Source organism: Ovis aries, chromosome 9, assembly GCF_016772045.2.
Source record: "Ovis aries strain OAR_USU_Benz2616 breed Rambouillet chromosome 9, ARS-UI_Ramb_v3.0, whole genome shotgun sequence".
Taxonomy (NCBI): domain Eukaryota; kingdom Metazoa; phylum Chordata; class Mammalia; order Artiodactyla; family Bovidae; genus Ovis; species Ovis aries.
Window position 1 is genome coordinate 75,697,533 of NC_056062.1, and position 14,545 is coordinate 75,712,077.

A 14,545-nucleotide genomic window follows, 5' to 3' on the forward strand; every position below is an offset into this window, starting at 1 on the left:
TTGTGACAACCTAGAGGGGTGGGTGGGTAGGAGATGGGAAGGAGGTTCAGGAGGGAGGGGGCATATGTATACCTGTGGTGGACTCATGTTGCTATATGGCAGAAACCAACATAATATTGGAAAGCAATTACTCTCCAATTAAAAATAAATAAAGAAAAAAGAAATCAAACACAATAAAAAAATAATGGAAAAGGATATCAAAGAAAAACAGAAATAAAGGAATGAAGCGCAACAGAAAGGGTAAAGGTAGGTTAAATTCATAAAAGGAGGTAAAGCGCAGTTTATGAGTATTTAGTTCAAATCTTCCAATTTGCAAAATGTCTAACAGGTATATAAGAATAAGTGGAACTAATATAAGAAACTGATAAAAATCTGCTACTCTAATGGATGGTAAAGAAGATTTTCATGTTCTTAAATATTTTCTAAAAATCTCCCTTGTGAATCTGATGCAGATTTGAATATTACTGGGTGGATTTTCACTGCAATACCTATCAGTAAAAATAAAAATATATCCATTGAAAAGGAGATGGTCCTGGGAATTCTCTGGTGGTTCAGTGGTTCAGACTTGGCACTTTCACTGCTATGGGCCTGGGTTCAATCCCTATTGGAGAGACTAAGATCCTGCAGGCTGTGCAGTGCGGCAAAAAAAAAAAAAAAACAGAAAAGAAAAGGGGGTGGGTTTCTTACAGCTGCATGTGAATCAACGATTATCTTGAAATAAAAGGGTTTAATTAAAAACAAAATTTAAAAATAAGAGGCAACATGGCGGCAGTCACTTATATAACTAATATTACATGAATCAATATTTGTGGCTTAAGACAGAATTTCTCAGAGAAGGCAATGGCAACCCACTCCAGTACTCTTGCCTGGAAAATCCCATGGATGGAGGAGCCTGGTAGGCTGCAGTCCATGGGGTCGCTAAGTGTCAGACAGGACTGAGTGACTTCACTTTCACTTTTCACTTTCATGCATTGGAGAAGGAAATGGCAACCCACTCCAGTGTTCTTGCCTGGAGAATCCCAGGGACGGGGCAGCCTGGTGGGCTGCTGTCTATGGGGTCGCACAGAGTCGGACACGACTGAAGTGACTTAGGAGCAGCAGCAGGACAGAATTTCTAAGTTCTGTATCTCAACTTTGAAGGTAGCAAAGAATTGCTTTGACAAATAGTATGAGATGACATAAAAAGTAACTTGAAGGATGAGAAAGATACTGATGTCATGAATTGTGAAGAATTCGAATAAAATTTTCACAAAATGTGAGCTATGTCTAAATTATGTTGTTTTTTAAATGCATGTTAAACAAAGTAAATTAACAACAACAAAAAAAGTATCAACAGACCGTTGATTCTTTTGGCTATATTCAAAAAAGTTTACTTATTCAAGGTGGCCCCAAAGCTTATGTTTTCATATTCTCCTGGGGAAATTGTCCTGTATTTGTGATCACCTGTGTATATGTGGTTAAGGCATAACCCACCATGTCCTATAGCTCATGGTTTGCTTAGCATCCCTGAGGACCTTATCCAAAAAGAGTGCTTGGTCCTCCAGGAAATTGCTCCTTTAAGAGAAATAGGGCAGAATTCTAGAAGAACTTTATTTTGTGCTGATAACACCGTGTGATGAATACTTAGGTTTAATATTATGCTGATTAAATGTACTCACTGGTGATTGGTCAACAATCTCTAACATCTCCAAAGTGCATTGAATTTTGGCCAAAGTGTCCTGGGTGGAAGATAACCACCCGGAACTGCCTCTTGCTCAGCAACACCAAGTAACCAAGCTCAGGGTTTGGTCTGACAGCATCTATGAGAGGAAAGGCATGGCCCTCTGCTCCAGTCATTCAGAGGTTGAGTGAAGTCACTTTGGAGAGCTGACTCTCTGAGCTGCGATGGAACGAAAGTCAGACTTGCTGTGTTCTACATTTGTCTTCTTCTGGCTTTCATTTTCCTAAAGACTCAGTCTTTAAGGCTTCCCTGGTGGCTCATCAGTAAAGAGTCTGCCTGCAATGCAGGAGACATGAATTCGATCCCTGGTTGGGGATGATCCACTGGAGAAGGAAATGGCAACCCACTCTAGTATTCTTGCCTGGAGAAGCTCATGGACAGAGGAGCCTAGTGGGCTACAGTCCATAGGGCTGCAAGAGTCGGGTGTGACTTAGGGACTAAACCTACCTACCAGCCTTTGAGGGGATTATACAAGATGGGCCCAAAGGAGATAGTGGCATGCCTTTGAGAAGAAGCAAAAATAAGAGAAATTCTTAGAAAGGATTGCGGTCTGAGTGCCCCATGTGGCATTAGGGGATGGCAAGTTCTTGCAGGGAAATCACTGTTTTTCCAGACTTAAGGATGCCCAAATTCACCAAGAAACCCTGTATCCCGAATGCAGTGTGTGAGCCACAGAAATGCAAGATTTGAGGGGACCTCACGGAAGGTTGGAAGGTGGGCATCCCAGTGGGGATGAGTGTGCACAGAGGATCAAGGCAAGAAGGGTCTTCCAGGAACTAGGGGTCAGATGGAGATGGAGACTAGATCCCCCGATCCTCAGTCTCCTCATGAGAGGTCTCACAGATCCTCTTCTACAAAATCCTCCTTTTACAATGGAGAACACCAAAGTCCAGAGGTCAGGGACCCAGCCCCAGGCTTCCCACCGGGGAGCAGCAGCCCAGGAGAACGTGGGCTTCCTGGCTCAGAGTTATCATTCCTTCCATGATGCTACCCTGTCCTTTGTGAACCAAGTGAACAACAGAGTAAAACTGATTGGTGCTAATTGTTTCTGTTCATTCCTGCTGCTGGAACATACAACCTCTGTACCAAGATGAAAAGAGCAATCAAACTAGGTATTTAGAAAATTTGGAACTCAGAATTTGGAGGTCAGATCCTGGATGAGGCTCTGTTCCTGACCAACTGGGAATTATTAGGCTGTTTTGAGATTCTCTATCCTTTAGGACAGAGGGTGGCACACTTCTGCTGGGAAGTAAACAGTTAGGCTTTCCAGGCTAGACAGTCTCTGTTGCAACAGCATCTCTCCACTGAGCTCTGCTGAAGCTCTGCTATTGAAGCACCAAGGCAGCCAGAGACAAGACTTGGAGGCGTTCATGTGGCTGCATGCCAATTAAATGTGACTGTGTGCACTTGAATCTCATAATTTTCCAATGTTAGGCAATATTATCCTTCTTTTGGACTTTTCCAACCATTTGAAAATATGCAGACAGTGCAAAAAGAAGCGGCGCACTGTGGGGGCGGCGGGGGGTGCTCAATTTGGGCCTTAGGCTACAGTTTGCCAAGCTCCGCTTTGGAAAAGAACCCAGGACTATCTGCTCCCCTTGACTTCATTTTGAAATGTTGCACAAGAAAATGCTGCCTAAGAATAGGGAAGCCCTGGTTTGACCATAGTTTGAAAAAAAGTGATCTAGAGAGTTTAGTTATACACATGTAATTAGTGCAAACCAAGATTTTAGTTGTAAGTGGTGTAACATGATGAAAAATGAATGTAGTTCTAGATTGCTTTAAAGAGACAAACAGCATCCAGGTGGCAAGAAGAAATGATCTCAATATAATCTCCAACTCAGGTGGTTCAGAACACGTGTACTTCTGAGAGCCAATTTTAAGGAGACCAGTAACAAATCTGGTGGTACCCCCTGGAGGGAGAATTAAGATGTTAAGAGGTAACATGACATGTGAATGAGGAGGAAAGGTTGAGACTTATCCAGAAAGAACTACAGCCCATGCATATCAGTCAAAAGAAGGCAACATTGGTTCAACAAACTAACTTTCTGGACCCGGAATTGTCCAATAGTGTCATGAGCTACCTCCTAAAATGAGAATATTCAGAATATTCCCATCACTGGGAACATTCAAGTGGAAGTTAGCTGACCCCCTATCAAGGATGTGGTATATTGTGCTGTATTGCCTGGGAATATGATCAGCTAAACGACCTTGAAGGTTCCTTTTTGGCTCCAAAATTCTAGGGGTCTATACAATGAGTTAATGAGCAGAAAAGCAGTATGCAGCGACTTGATACCCAAGACCCTGGGAGCCTTCAGTGCCCCTGTGTAAACCCTCTCTTCCCTACAGTCCTGAAGACAGTGACAAGGTTCTCAGTCTTCCTAGCCTCCATCTAAACCAGCCTCGCCACGAGCCCAGGCAGCTCACTCCCCAGCGTGAGGGATGTGCGGGGTGGGGAGGGGGTCCAGGAAGCACTGAAAGGACAGGCTGTCTCCTTGGCTCCTGCCTTGAGCTCGACTCGATCTTGTGTTGGGGCCAAAGATTTCAGTAACTGGATTAGCAGTGAAAGGGTGGAATCAAAGAGATGCATCACTTCAAAGGCAGATCACAGGAAGGAGAGAGGGGTAAAGAGAAACCTGGGGACTTCTCTGGCAGTCCAGTGGTTACGACTCCATGCCTCCAATGCAAGGGCCACAGGTTCAATCCCTGGTTGGGGAAGATCCCACATGCTGTGAGGTGCGGCCAAAAATAAAAATAAAAAAGAGAGAAACTTGGAAGGAGAATGGTACTCCCCAGGCTTCTCCCAGACAATCCTTGGAGTCAAAGCTTTTCTAGCTCTGAGTCTGGGGGCTGAAAGGACGTGCCCACTCCCTGTCCCATTACCCTGTGCTTGGAAACCCATCTCTACTGACAGGAACTGACTTTGGGTGTTGAAGTGAAAAGCCTGAGTGTCTTACCCTTCTCGTTCATCATCTGTGTTGTAATACACCTGTGGAACAAAACAGCAGATTTACTGTAGGTCAGGCACAAGAAATGGAAATATATTACGTGATGCACAGACTTTCCTAAGACATTATACTCTCTCTTAAAAAAGACAAATCTGTTTAATCATTTGTATGTGTCTAATACAACTTTAACCTCTTCAACAGTCTCCTAGGGTTAATTCTTAGACATTAATGAACTAAAATTAGAAATCTGACTATTTCTAGCTCAATTCAGTCTGATCAGATTACCTTATAGCTCAAAGCCAAACCTTGCTTTACACATTAAGGAACTATTTTAGCAAGATCTAAAAATCATCGCTTAGAAAGGTCTTGGCACAGGGCCTGTAAGTAACCAATCCCATCCAGTCCACAGGTGAGCTGATTCCAGACTGGTATACTTTGGTAAAGGGAGGGAAGCAAGTTCCAGGGAGTAAGCCCAGGCCTTTGTTTATTTCCCAAAGGGACTTGGGCTACCCTGGTCCCATGACCACAAAAATCTAGGAGTCGACTATCTTCAGGCCAGGAAATGTCACCTAGCCCTAGGAGGTGTTTCTGGCTATAAGAGGTGTTCTGGCCAGAAGGGAAAGAGACTTCTTTAGGCAGTCAGCATGGCAACAGGCCGAATCGGATTTAAAGACATTATGAAGCATCCTTATTGTTTTATGCATCTCTGGAAATCCAGAGGGGGAGCTGCCATGTATGCCAAGTTCTCTTCACCCAGTTATTTATGGCAATTAATTGTGGGCCTTTCAAGAGCTTTAACTATGTGCTTCAGGATCATTTTCATTTGGGTGAAGAATGACACTAGTTAGTATCTAACATTCACACATTAAACTTCAAAAATCACCTCTGGGTGCCAGTCCATTTCATCAATGTCCCTGCCACAGCCATGACACCCTCCGTATAAACTTTCTCAAAGGCTCGTGCCAGTTTCCAGGATGCCGCCAAGCCCAGACTTAGTTATACAACAGAGTTCGTTACCTGGAACTCTTCGGGAATGAGTCATATTAGCCATTAGCTGAGATTTCCATGGGGAACTTTTTCCTCTGAAACTTTTTAATGTCTATGGTTGTACTGTATTCTTTCTTCTTAAACACAAGGCAATGAAGGGAAGACGTTTCCTCCCCACGCCCCAAGCTTCCGTGTGGCATCGGAGCACTGGGTTATGCTCATAATGGACTGTTTATTTAGATGTATAAGAGGGACCCACATAAGCCAGGGAGCCTGGGCCACAGCACTGGACTCAAGACTAGATTTGGGGGAAAGTGCCTGCTGTTGACTTGGTTTTTTGCTGCTTTCTTTAAATGTGGCATAACACGCCCGCCCTGCTTCACTGCCCAGGTAGGATTAACGGCCAGCTCTCTGCGAAGGTGCCTGGTGACCCAGAACCAGAAGCAGCCTTCTCTTAAGTGTCCCCCTGGCTCCCTGCGCAGCCTCTACTGCGCTGCCCCCGGCGCCTCCCCGCACTGCCACTTCTCCTCCTCCTCACAGGGTGACCCACCATTTCTTCCTAGTCGGCCCTAGCGCTTATTGCACAAATTTAATTTTTAGATAGTGTTCTCAAACTTCGGAATACATAAAAACGATCTGGAGAACTTCTCATAAACACAAATTTCCAGGCTCCCCTTTGGAGATTTTAATTTGAAAGATCTGGAATGAACCTTGGGAACCTGAATTCTGATCAAGAAAGCCTGTGATTTGAGTGGAGGTGGTTGACAAGCCACAAGTCAGGGAGACAGTTCTCGAGGGTGTGAGGGAGAAGGGATGTCCTCCCTGGGTTCAGGTGCCTTGAGGAAGGCTGGTACCTGCCAAGTACACATGATTCAGAAGAATGATGCCTGTGCATCCCACAATTTCTCCCAAGCTCCTCTATCACTTCTTTTCAAGGGTTCTTGACAACAGTCACCATGCATCAGTTCAGTTCAGTCGCTCGGTCGTGTCTGACTCTGCGACCCCATGAATCGCAGCATGCCAGGCCTCCCTGTCCATCACCAACTCCCGGAGTTCACTCAAGCTCATGTGCGTTGAGTCGGTGATGCCATCCAGCCATCTCATCCTCTGTCATCCCCTTCTCCTCCTGCCCCTAATCCCTCCCAGCATCAGGGTCTTTTCCAGTGAGTCAACTCTTTGCATGAGGTGGCCAAAGTATTAGAGTTTCAGCTTCAGCATCAGTCCTTCCAATGAACACCCAGGACTGATCTCCTTTAGAATGGACTGGTTGGATCTTCTGGGCTTTAATGCGAGGAGAGGGAAACCAAAGACCTCCACAGTGCCTGCACGCTGGGTTCATGCTGTTTCAGGGGACAACAAAATCTGCCTCCATAGTGGATCTGTTTCTTTACCTTTTGCTTCCCCCTCGTTGCTTCTGTTTACTAAAAGGCCTGCCTGGGGAACCCTGCCCCTCTGCCTGAATTTTACAAAAAAAGAAGATATTAACACAACCTGTCCCCATCCCACTTCCCCCCTCAGGCTGGCCATTCCAGGAGATACTGGCAAGACTTATGACCTTTTTGTTTTGCTTCCTCACCTCCTCCCCATCTCTGTCCTATAACAGAAACTGGCATCCAGGCCCAGAGAAGATGGTCATTTGGAGATACTGCTCTGCCACCTTCTTGCTTTCTGAACGATGTCGTATCCTTGCCTCCACATTCCTCGTCTCTGATTTACTGGCCTGTCGTGCAGGGGGCGGAGTGAGCACGGACTCAGTAACAGTGTCCTCCTGTGAGTTTTTGATAACCACCCGGTGACTATTTCAACACACGAGTGAATCAAGGAGACAGTGAGGGAGAAGGGGACATGTGGGCTGGCAGGGAAAGCTAGCTGGCAGCTTGCTCTGCAGCTGAAGGGCTGCCACGCGGCTGACTTTGCCAGGTCCACGGCAGCAGCGGTCACTGAGCATCACACCATCACCTGCCTTCCTCCCTTCCATCTCTGCTCCTTTATGGGAGAACTGGGCCAGCTCACGACGTGCCACAGCTGGCTGTTGTTTGGCCTGTCGAAGCTCGCCACGCTCTGTCCCTTGCCCACTTCCAACATCACAGCACTGCTCTCTTCCCTCCTGCCTCTGGACTCATCCCCTAAAACTCCTAACTCTTCTAAGGAAAGGCAGCCTTTCTAGTCCTGACCAGCTACCGCAGGTGCTCTTTTCCTTCAGCCAAGCACGTTGATCAAATACGGGATGTTCGCACACTGTCCCAGCGCACAGAAGAGTGCGTTCCTTTGTCACCCGGGGCTCAGGCAGGCTCCCTCACCAACTTCCTACATTCTGACTCCAAAGCCACAGGGAAAGCCTGAGGCTCTTCAAGGACAGCAGGACTTAACTTTGCTGATGCCTCAGGCGATACTGATTGGGCTGCTTTGCAAACTGCTGAAACCAACAAACAACAAATGGGAAAGACTACACTTTTCTTCTGCCCAGCCACGGGCTAGGAGTCCCGTTCAGGACACCGAGGGGGCACGTGAGGCCAGAGACAGTCACAAGCCACCCCTTTGGTCAGTTTTCCTCTTAAGATTCATTTACAGCTTTGTGTATTTCAGAGAAATCTTGCCAAGAGAACAGGTCAGGCTGTCAGCTTTGACACAGGGCTGAAGCCAGAATCCCAACAGTAAACAATGAGAGCAATTTAACTCAACCATCCCCGCTTTCCTAAAAGTGTGACTACCTAGCTTCAAAACATACCATGTATTTACAAAGGCTGTAAATACACAAATCACCATGTTCTTGGGAATTAAAAAATAAAATTAGGGGCTGGCACTCATGTCTTAACAAATCATAACGTTCTTCCTTTTATCTTTGTGTCTTTTTCCTATCAGACAAGTAAGACGCGACGAGAATGCTAAATTTTAATGTGATGCACTCTAAGAAAAAGAGCTAGGGGGCATTCTGCTACCCCCTGGCGTGAAAAACACCAACTAAAAAGTCCTGGTTGTTTAACTGTTTTGTCTCATACACAAAATGAAATGGCCCAGGGACAAAATATTCTCAAGAAAAAGAAAGTTAAGCCAATAATAATTTCTGCTCCTAGACTAAGGTCAATTCCAGTGAGTACCTGAACACTAGAACGGAAGAAAAACTTGACAGAAAGACAATTCTGGCTAAAGCTAGGGAAGTAATTTTTTTCGCACAATTTTAATTTATCACATAAAATAGACAATATTAAGACATTACAAAAAGAAAAGAAATTATCCATCTCTTAAGCTTACTCATCAAGTATTACAATTTTTCTTGTAACATCTTTCAAAAAACCCAAATGAACTTTTAGGCCAACCCAGTATTTGGAATCACAGTATAGACACAAATGAATACTCTACCTTTTCCCCACTGAACGTTATCATAACTAGTTCCTATGCGCTACATAGTTTTCCTAATTATAATTTTAGTGGCTGCATAACATATCATTACCGTGAGCTACCATAAGGAGCTAATTATTGGATGTTTATGTATTATAATATTATCTCTATAATTTCACTTGTAACTAGAACTAGAAGATAGGAATTATCTTTTAAAAGGCTTGTCTACAATCTCATTTTTCTTTTGGTTTAAAATAATTTACCTATTCAACAGTAACTGTCAATTTACTAAGAAAAAGTTTTTACCAGAGTTTATTTGATCAAAGAATTTTCCTCTTAAGCAACTTTCCAAAGGGTGCAGTTCAATTTCCCACCATTAGATGGAGCCCTATTGCATCATGTGGATCCCACAGAACAAAACTCACAAAACTTGCCTTACAGGTTATCAGCCTTCTTACTTTCTTCCTCTTTCACTGCTTTGTCAACACTTCACTATTATCAGCTCACTCTCGCCTTCCCCTTAGTAAGTTGGTTTCCTCTCCTGAGACATTCCTTTCTATAAAATTACATTTTCTGTAGGAAGTGGCTGGCTTTTGGTCAAACGTATGGGTTTTATTTTTCAGGTCAATAGCTCCTGAAGTGATGGTCTCTTAAGGCTCTACCTGGTGAGTGGATGGATGGCAGGTGGATGTGAGCGGGTCGGCCATACCTGTCCTGTTCTCTGCAGGTTCGAGAAGTGAACGTCAGGTATGAAGAGGACGGGCTGGGAGTGCAGATCCGGCATTGTCTTGAAGTAGGTGATGTCACTCTTCTTCTGCAACGGTATCGCTGCCAACTTCCCATCAGAGGCTGGACACGATCACAAAACCCATAAGCGCAAGGGTCATGGATGGCTTAAGATCTCTCACTTGTAAGCTCTTGGGTAAAGTTTGCAATGGTCTCCTAAGAAGCTTCCCAAATGCCATATATGTGAACACACTTTAAAAGCCTCCCCTCTCCCATCACCAGACCAGCAGAAAGAGTGTGGACCTGGAGTGAACACTCCTGAAGGGGTGCCCTCTTGTCGCTCTCTGCACCCTAGATTTCATGTCTGGAGAAGGAGGATGTTGGTCTCTGGAGTGTTAGAACCTCCCTCCTAGCTCTAATGATTCCATTTGCGTTTCACAGGGATGGCTCACCCCATCGCCATGCCTAGCCATAACTTGTGCTGTGCTTATTTGCTCAGTTGTATTTGACTCTTTGCAACTACATGGACTGAAGCCCGCCAGGCTCCTCTGTCCATGGGGATTCTCCAGGCAAGAATACTGGAGTGGGTTGCTATGCCCTCTTCCAGAAGAACTTCCCAACCCAGAGGTCGAACCCAGGTCTCTGTCATTGCAGGCGGATTCATTACTGTCTGAGCCACCAGGGAAGCCCAGCCATAACTTGGATGTGCATATTTTACCTGCAACCCACTTCTTTCCACCCATTCCTTGGTGGCCCTGGCCCGGCTGAAACCCACCCCCCTTCTCAGCCACACTCACAGTTGTTGCACTGGGTCTGGGAGGCCTGGCCTTTCCCCTTCTTCCTGTTCTGCTTCCTCTCTTCATCTCGGATTTTTCTTTCTGCTCCCTGACAGGGAAAAACAAATACACACGATGCCAGGCATGTTACCAGAGAGTGCAAAACAACTGCGCGCACCCAAGTCACAGGGATAAGAAATTAAACGTGGGGAGGGGAGGCCGGCAGCCGCGGCTCCATCCTCCAGCGAGGTCGACCGCCTCTTAGCCTACCCAATGTTGCTGACCTCCTGGGGGAGGGAGGGACCCCACTCCTCCCAAAGTCTCCCCTTTTTTGGTATCTTGCCTATTTAAACAACTCCAATTTTGAATTGCTACAGAAAGGCCAGACTCAGTTCCCTATCCCAGTGAAGCCGGTTAAGTAATTTTAGTGATATTTATTTAAAATAAAATGTCGTAGGATGAAGCATTGGCGTGTTGGGCATGAAAGTTGAGTGTGAATTTCCTATAGAACTTTTCCTTTGCTCCTTGGTATGGAACTTTAAAAAATTATTACAGAAGGGGAAATGAGGTAAGGCTGAAGCAAACTACACAGGGTGTGAGATTTTCTATATACAAGTACAGTCTGGGGTTTTGTCTTAATATGTTCATATGCTCTTGGAAATGGCATTCAATTTGACTTTTTGCTCCTGTTCCTTGTAATTTGACTTTTTCGTTGGCATCTCTTGCCAACTCCATCCAAATTAACCAGCTGACCATCACCCACGTCTCTTGGTCTTCCACGATTCTTGATCACCCTCTTCTCTTTTTGGTCACCCTTCGATGTCAGCTTTGCTGACTCATTTTCCTCTTCTCACGCCCCAAATACAGACATTTCAACTTAGTTCCCTTTTCCTTTCCCTCTCTCCATTCTTGTGGCAGAGAAGTCCATCTATACCCATATTTCCAAGGTGCTCTAGACAGGTGACACCCAGATAGACTCTCCCAGCCTAAACTCCTCCCCTACATTTCAAATCCACATTGACTATTTCTGCCCTTTGTGGCAGCACATTTGAAAAATAGCTAAGTATGGACTGGTCAGAAACCTCTACCCCTAGAAAATCCCCAAGTTATCACACACAAGAGATAGATCTGAGAATATACAATTTAATCCTTCTGCAAAACGCACACAGATCAATTAAAAAGGAAGGGACAAGTTGGTGGAAATACTTGCTATATAAATCTCATGTGCTGTGCTGGGCTTCGTCACTCAGTCGTGTCTGACCTTTTGTGATCCCATGAACTGTAGCCCGCCAGGTGCTTCTGTCCTTGGGGATTCTCCAGGCCAGAACACTGGAGTGGGCTGCCCTGCCCTTCTCCAGGGGATCTTCCCAACCCAGGGATCGAACCCAGGTCTCCCCACATTGCAGGCGGATTCTTTACTGCCTGAGCAACCAGGGAAGCCCATAAAATCTCATATAAAGTGTTAAATCAATAACATATAAATAATGATTCAAATTTAAAAAGAAAACAGCAACTAACATACCAGTTAAAAAATGGACAAGAGTCACGAAGGCAATTCACAGAAAGGGACACGCTAATGGTTTAGAAGTAAAACATTAAAATATAGATTTTGCTTATCAAACTGGCTTTAAAACAAAAAAACCCAACATATTCCCAATTCTGGCCAAAGTAAGGCCATGACACAATGGAGCCATGTGGCCAATGAAGGCATGCAGCGTAAAGGACGCGGCTTTAGAGCTAATTCTTGATGAACAAGTGACGACAGCTAATCAGATAATAGCACTTCCTTGGTGCCAGGAGAGTTCTAAGAACTTTACGTTGGTAAGATATGGATGCTTATAATAGTTTAAACAGATATTATAAATAAGCATTTTTATGTCAAAAAGCTTCTTACTCCAAAAAGAGACTAATCATTTATAGTGCTCTATTTTTAAGTTTTAAATTGTCACTGATGTTTATAACCCATAGAAATTTCATAGAAAGAAGGAGATAAAATATAAAAATATTTCCTTGGAAAGTGTCCTCAAGAGATACTAAAAGTTTTATAGAGATTTTTGTCTAGATAAGGTTTAATACTTTCAGAAAAAAAATAAAGTGCTAAATGCACAAACATGACTTTGTTCAAATGGGTGTGATATATAAGCAAAAGGCCCTTATTTATTTGTGCTTGTGTCCATGTAAGACTTTTTTCCTGTATTTGAAGTTCTGTACAATATAGTATTGTATGTAAGTCGAAATATACCTACATAAATTATAACTCACTGGAGACACATCCCAGAGTTTGTCGAGCAATTTTATTTTAAAATTAGTCTTTGTCTTGTACAATTTATGTGAAGAAAAGTTCTGAAATTACCGTTCCAAGATTTATATATGTTCAATGTCAATTTTTAAGAAATAAAGTCTCCTGCTTATTATTTTACAGGTATTCTTTGATATGCCAAACCTGAAGGATTAACATAAAACACAGAGTCGTTTTCCGTAGAGCCTAATCTGGGTACCACATCTATGTAAGAAACTCCCGTCCCAGAAGGCCCAGATATCAGCACTCCAAAACAGTTCTGATAGTATCCAAACTTAGGAGGGCCACCATCCTCATTTAAAATAACGGTTTGATTCACAGTGACCCAGGGCAGCTTTGATACATTCAATTATGATGAAGAACGCATCCTTGAATATGACCTTCCAAGAATTCCTTTCCTTTTTTTGATTATTTGTGACCCAAAGCTTCTGGAAAATATTTTCACTCTCATTAAAATGTTAAAAAGTCTGCTTCTTCCAGAAGGGTATAATTTGCTACAAATACCAAATTTATCATTTGAAAATAATTTCCCCCACTTAGATGTTCATTATGAAGTGTTAAATTTGCAAAAAAGAAAAAAAGATGCCAGAGGATTTCCTGATTATACTGTGATCACCTTTGCTGCCTCTTGAGAGGTGATGGCTATCTTTACATTTGTATTTGCTACTTAAAGCGAATGTGGCCTTAACCTATTTAAAGTTGGCCAAGATACCAAGAAGGTATTTTGGAAGAATATCTTTAGTTTTTTATAATCTCCAAGATAATTCTAAGCAAGAATTAATAAAGGGGGGGGGGGAATTCTTACAAGACGGTGGCTTTATTTTCAAGTTTTGAACAATATATAGTTGCTCTTTGCAGTAATTATGATTCTTGTTTTTCATGAAAGATAACTGAATGAAATACAGATATAAAGATATCTGCTCCCCAGGTGGCGTAGTAGTAAAGAATCCATCTGCCAACACAGGAGACACAAGAGACGCAGGTTCAAACCCTGGGTTGGGAAGATCCCCTGGAGTAGGAAATGGCAAGTCACTCTAGTATTCTTGCCTGGAAAATTCCATTGACAGAGAAGCCTGTCTGGCTACAGTTCATGGGATCACAAAGAGCTGGACACGACTGAGTGACTGCGCCCATAAAAATACAGACAAAAGTATTGATAAAGATATAGCCATATAGCAGATCCTGAATTTTTAATTCATAAACATATGTATTTCAATAAAAGAAATTTTAATATCAAAAAAAGGGAGAGAAGTCCTTTATTTTCATCTGCAATCTTACAGGTGCATTAATTAGAAATCAACCTGGGGAAATATAAATAGTACAAAATTCCATCTGTTTAAAACTCTAAACTGTGGGAAATTCACAGGTTTAAAATGGAGTAACTCTTAATTCTTTTGCTTTAGAGGATGATTCAAATTAATCTTCTGCATTTACACACCCACTTGAAAGTGCAAGAATTAAAATGTCCCAGGAGTGAGTTTTGCCTGTATTTTGAAATCGTGGCTACAAATATAATGACAAATCAGAGCAAAAGATTTTGCATCTAGCTTATCGGAATAATTAAGAGCAGTTAAGATTAACATACTCTGCTTATCTCATGAGATTCCTTCCCTATGAGTTTCCTGATCCTCATCATCATGTTAACTAAAAAACGACCCTCTAGAGACTCTTTACATCACTAGTTCCTTGGAGTTCCTCTCATTCTAGGGCATAGTGAACAGCAATATGGCACATTCTGTTTATTCTGCAT

At 43.3% G+C, this 14,545-nt stretch overlaps 1 protein-coding gene across 3 annotated transcripts in view; it reads right to left on the reverse strand.

The window, feature by feature from the left end:
* The window catches only part of GRHL2 (grainyhead like transcription factor 2), a 172,324-nt gene that overhangs the window by 29,368 nt on the left and 128,411 nt on the right, over window positions 1-14,545 (reverse strand). For all 3 annotated transcript variants that reach the window (XM_027973164.2, XM_027973163.2, XM_042254430.1), the window contains exons 10-12: window positions 10,518-10,605; window positions 9,704-9,843; window positions 4,678-4,709 (exon numbers count right to left, since the gene is read on the reverse strand). In XM_027973164.2, the coding sequence (XP_027828965.2) occupies window positions 4,678-4,709; window positions 9,704-9,843; window positions 10,518-10,605 (260 nt within the window). The remainder of the gene's footprint in view (window positions 1-4,677; window positions 4,710-9,703; window positions 9,844-10,517; window positions 10,606-14,545) is intronic.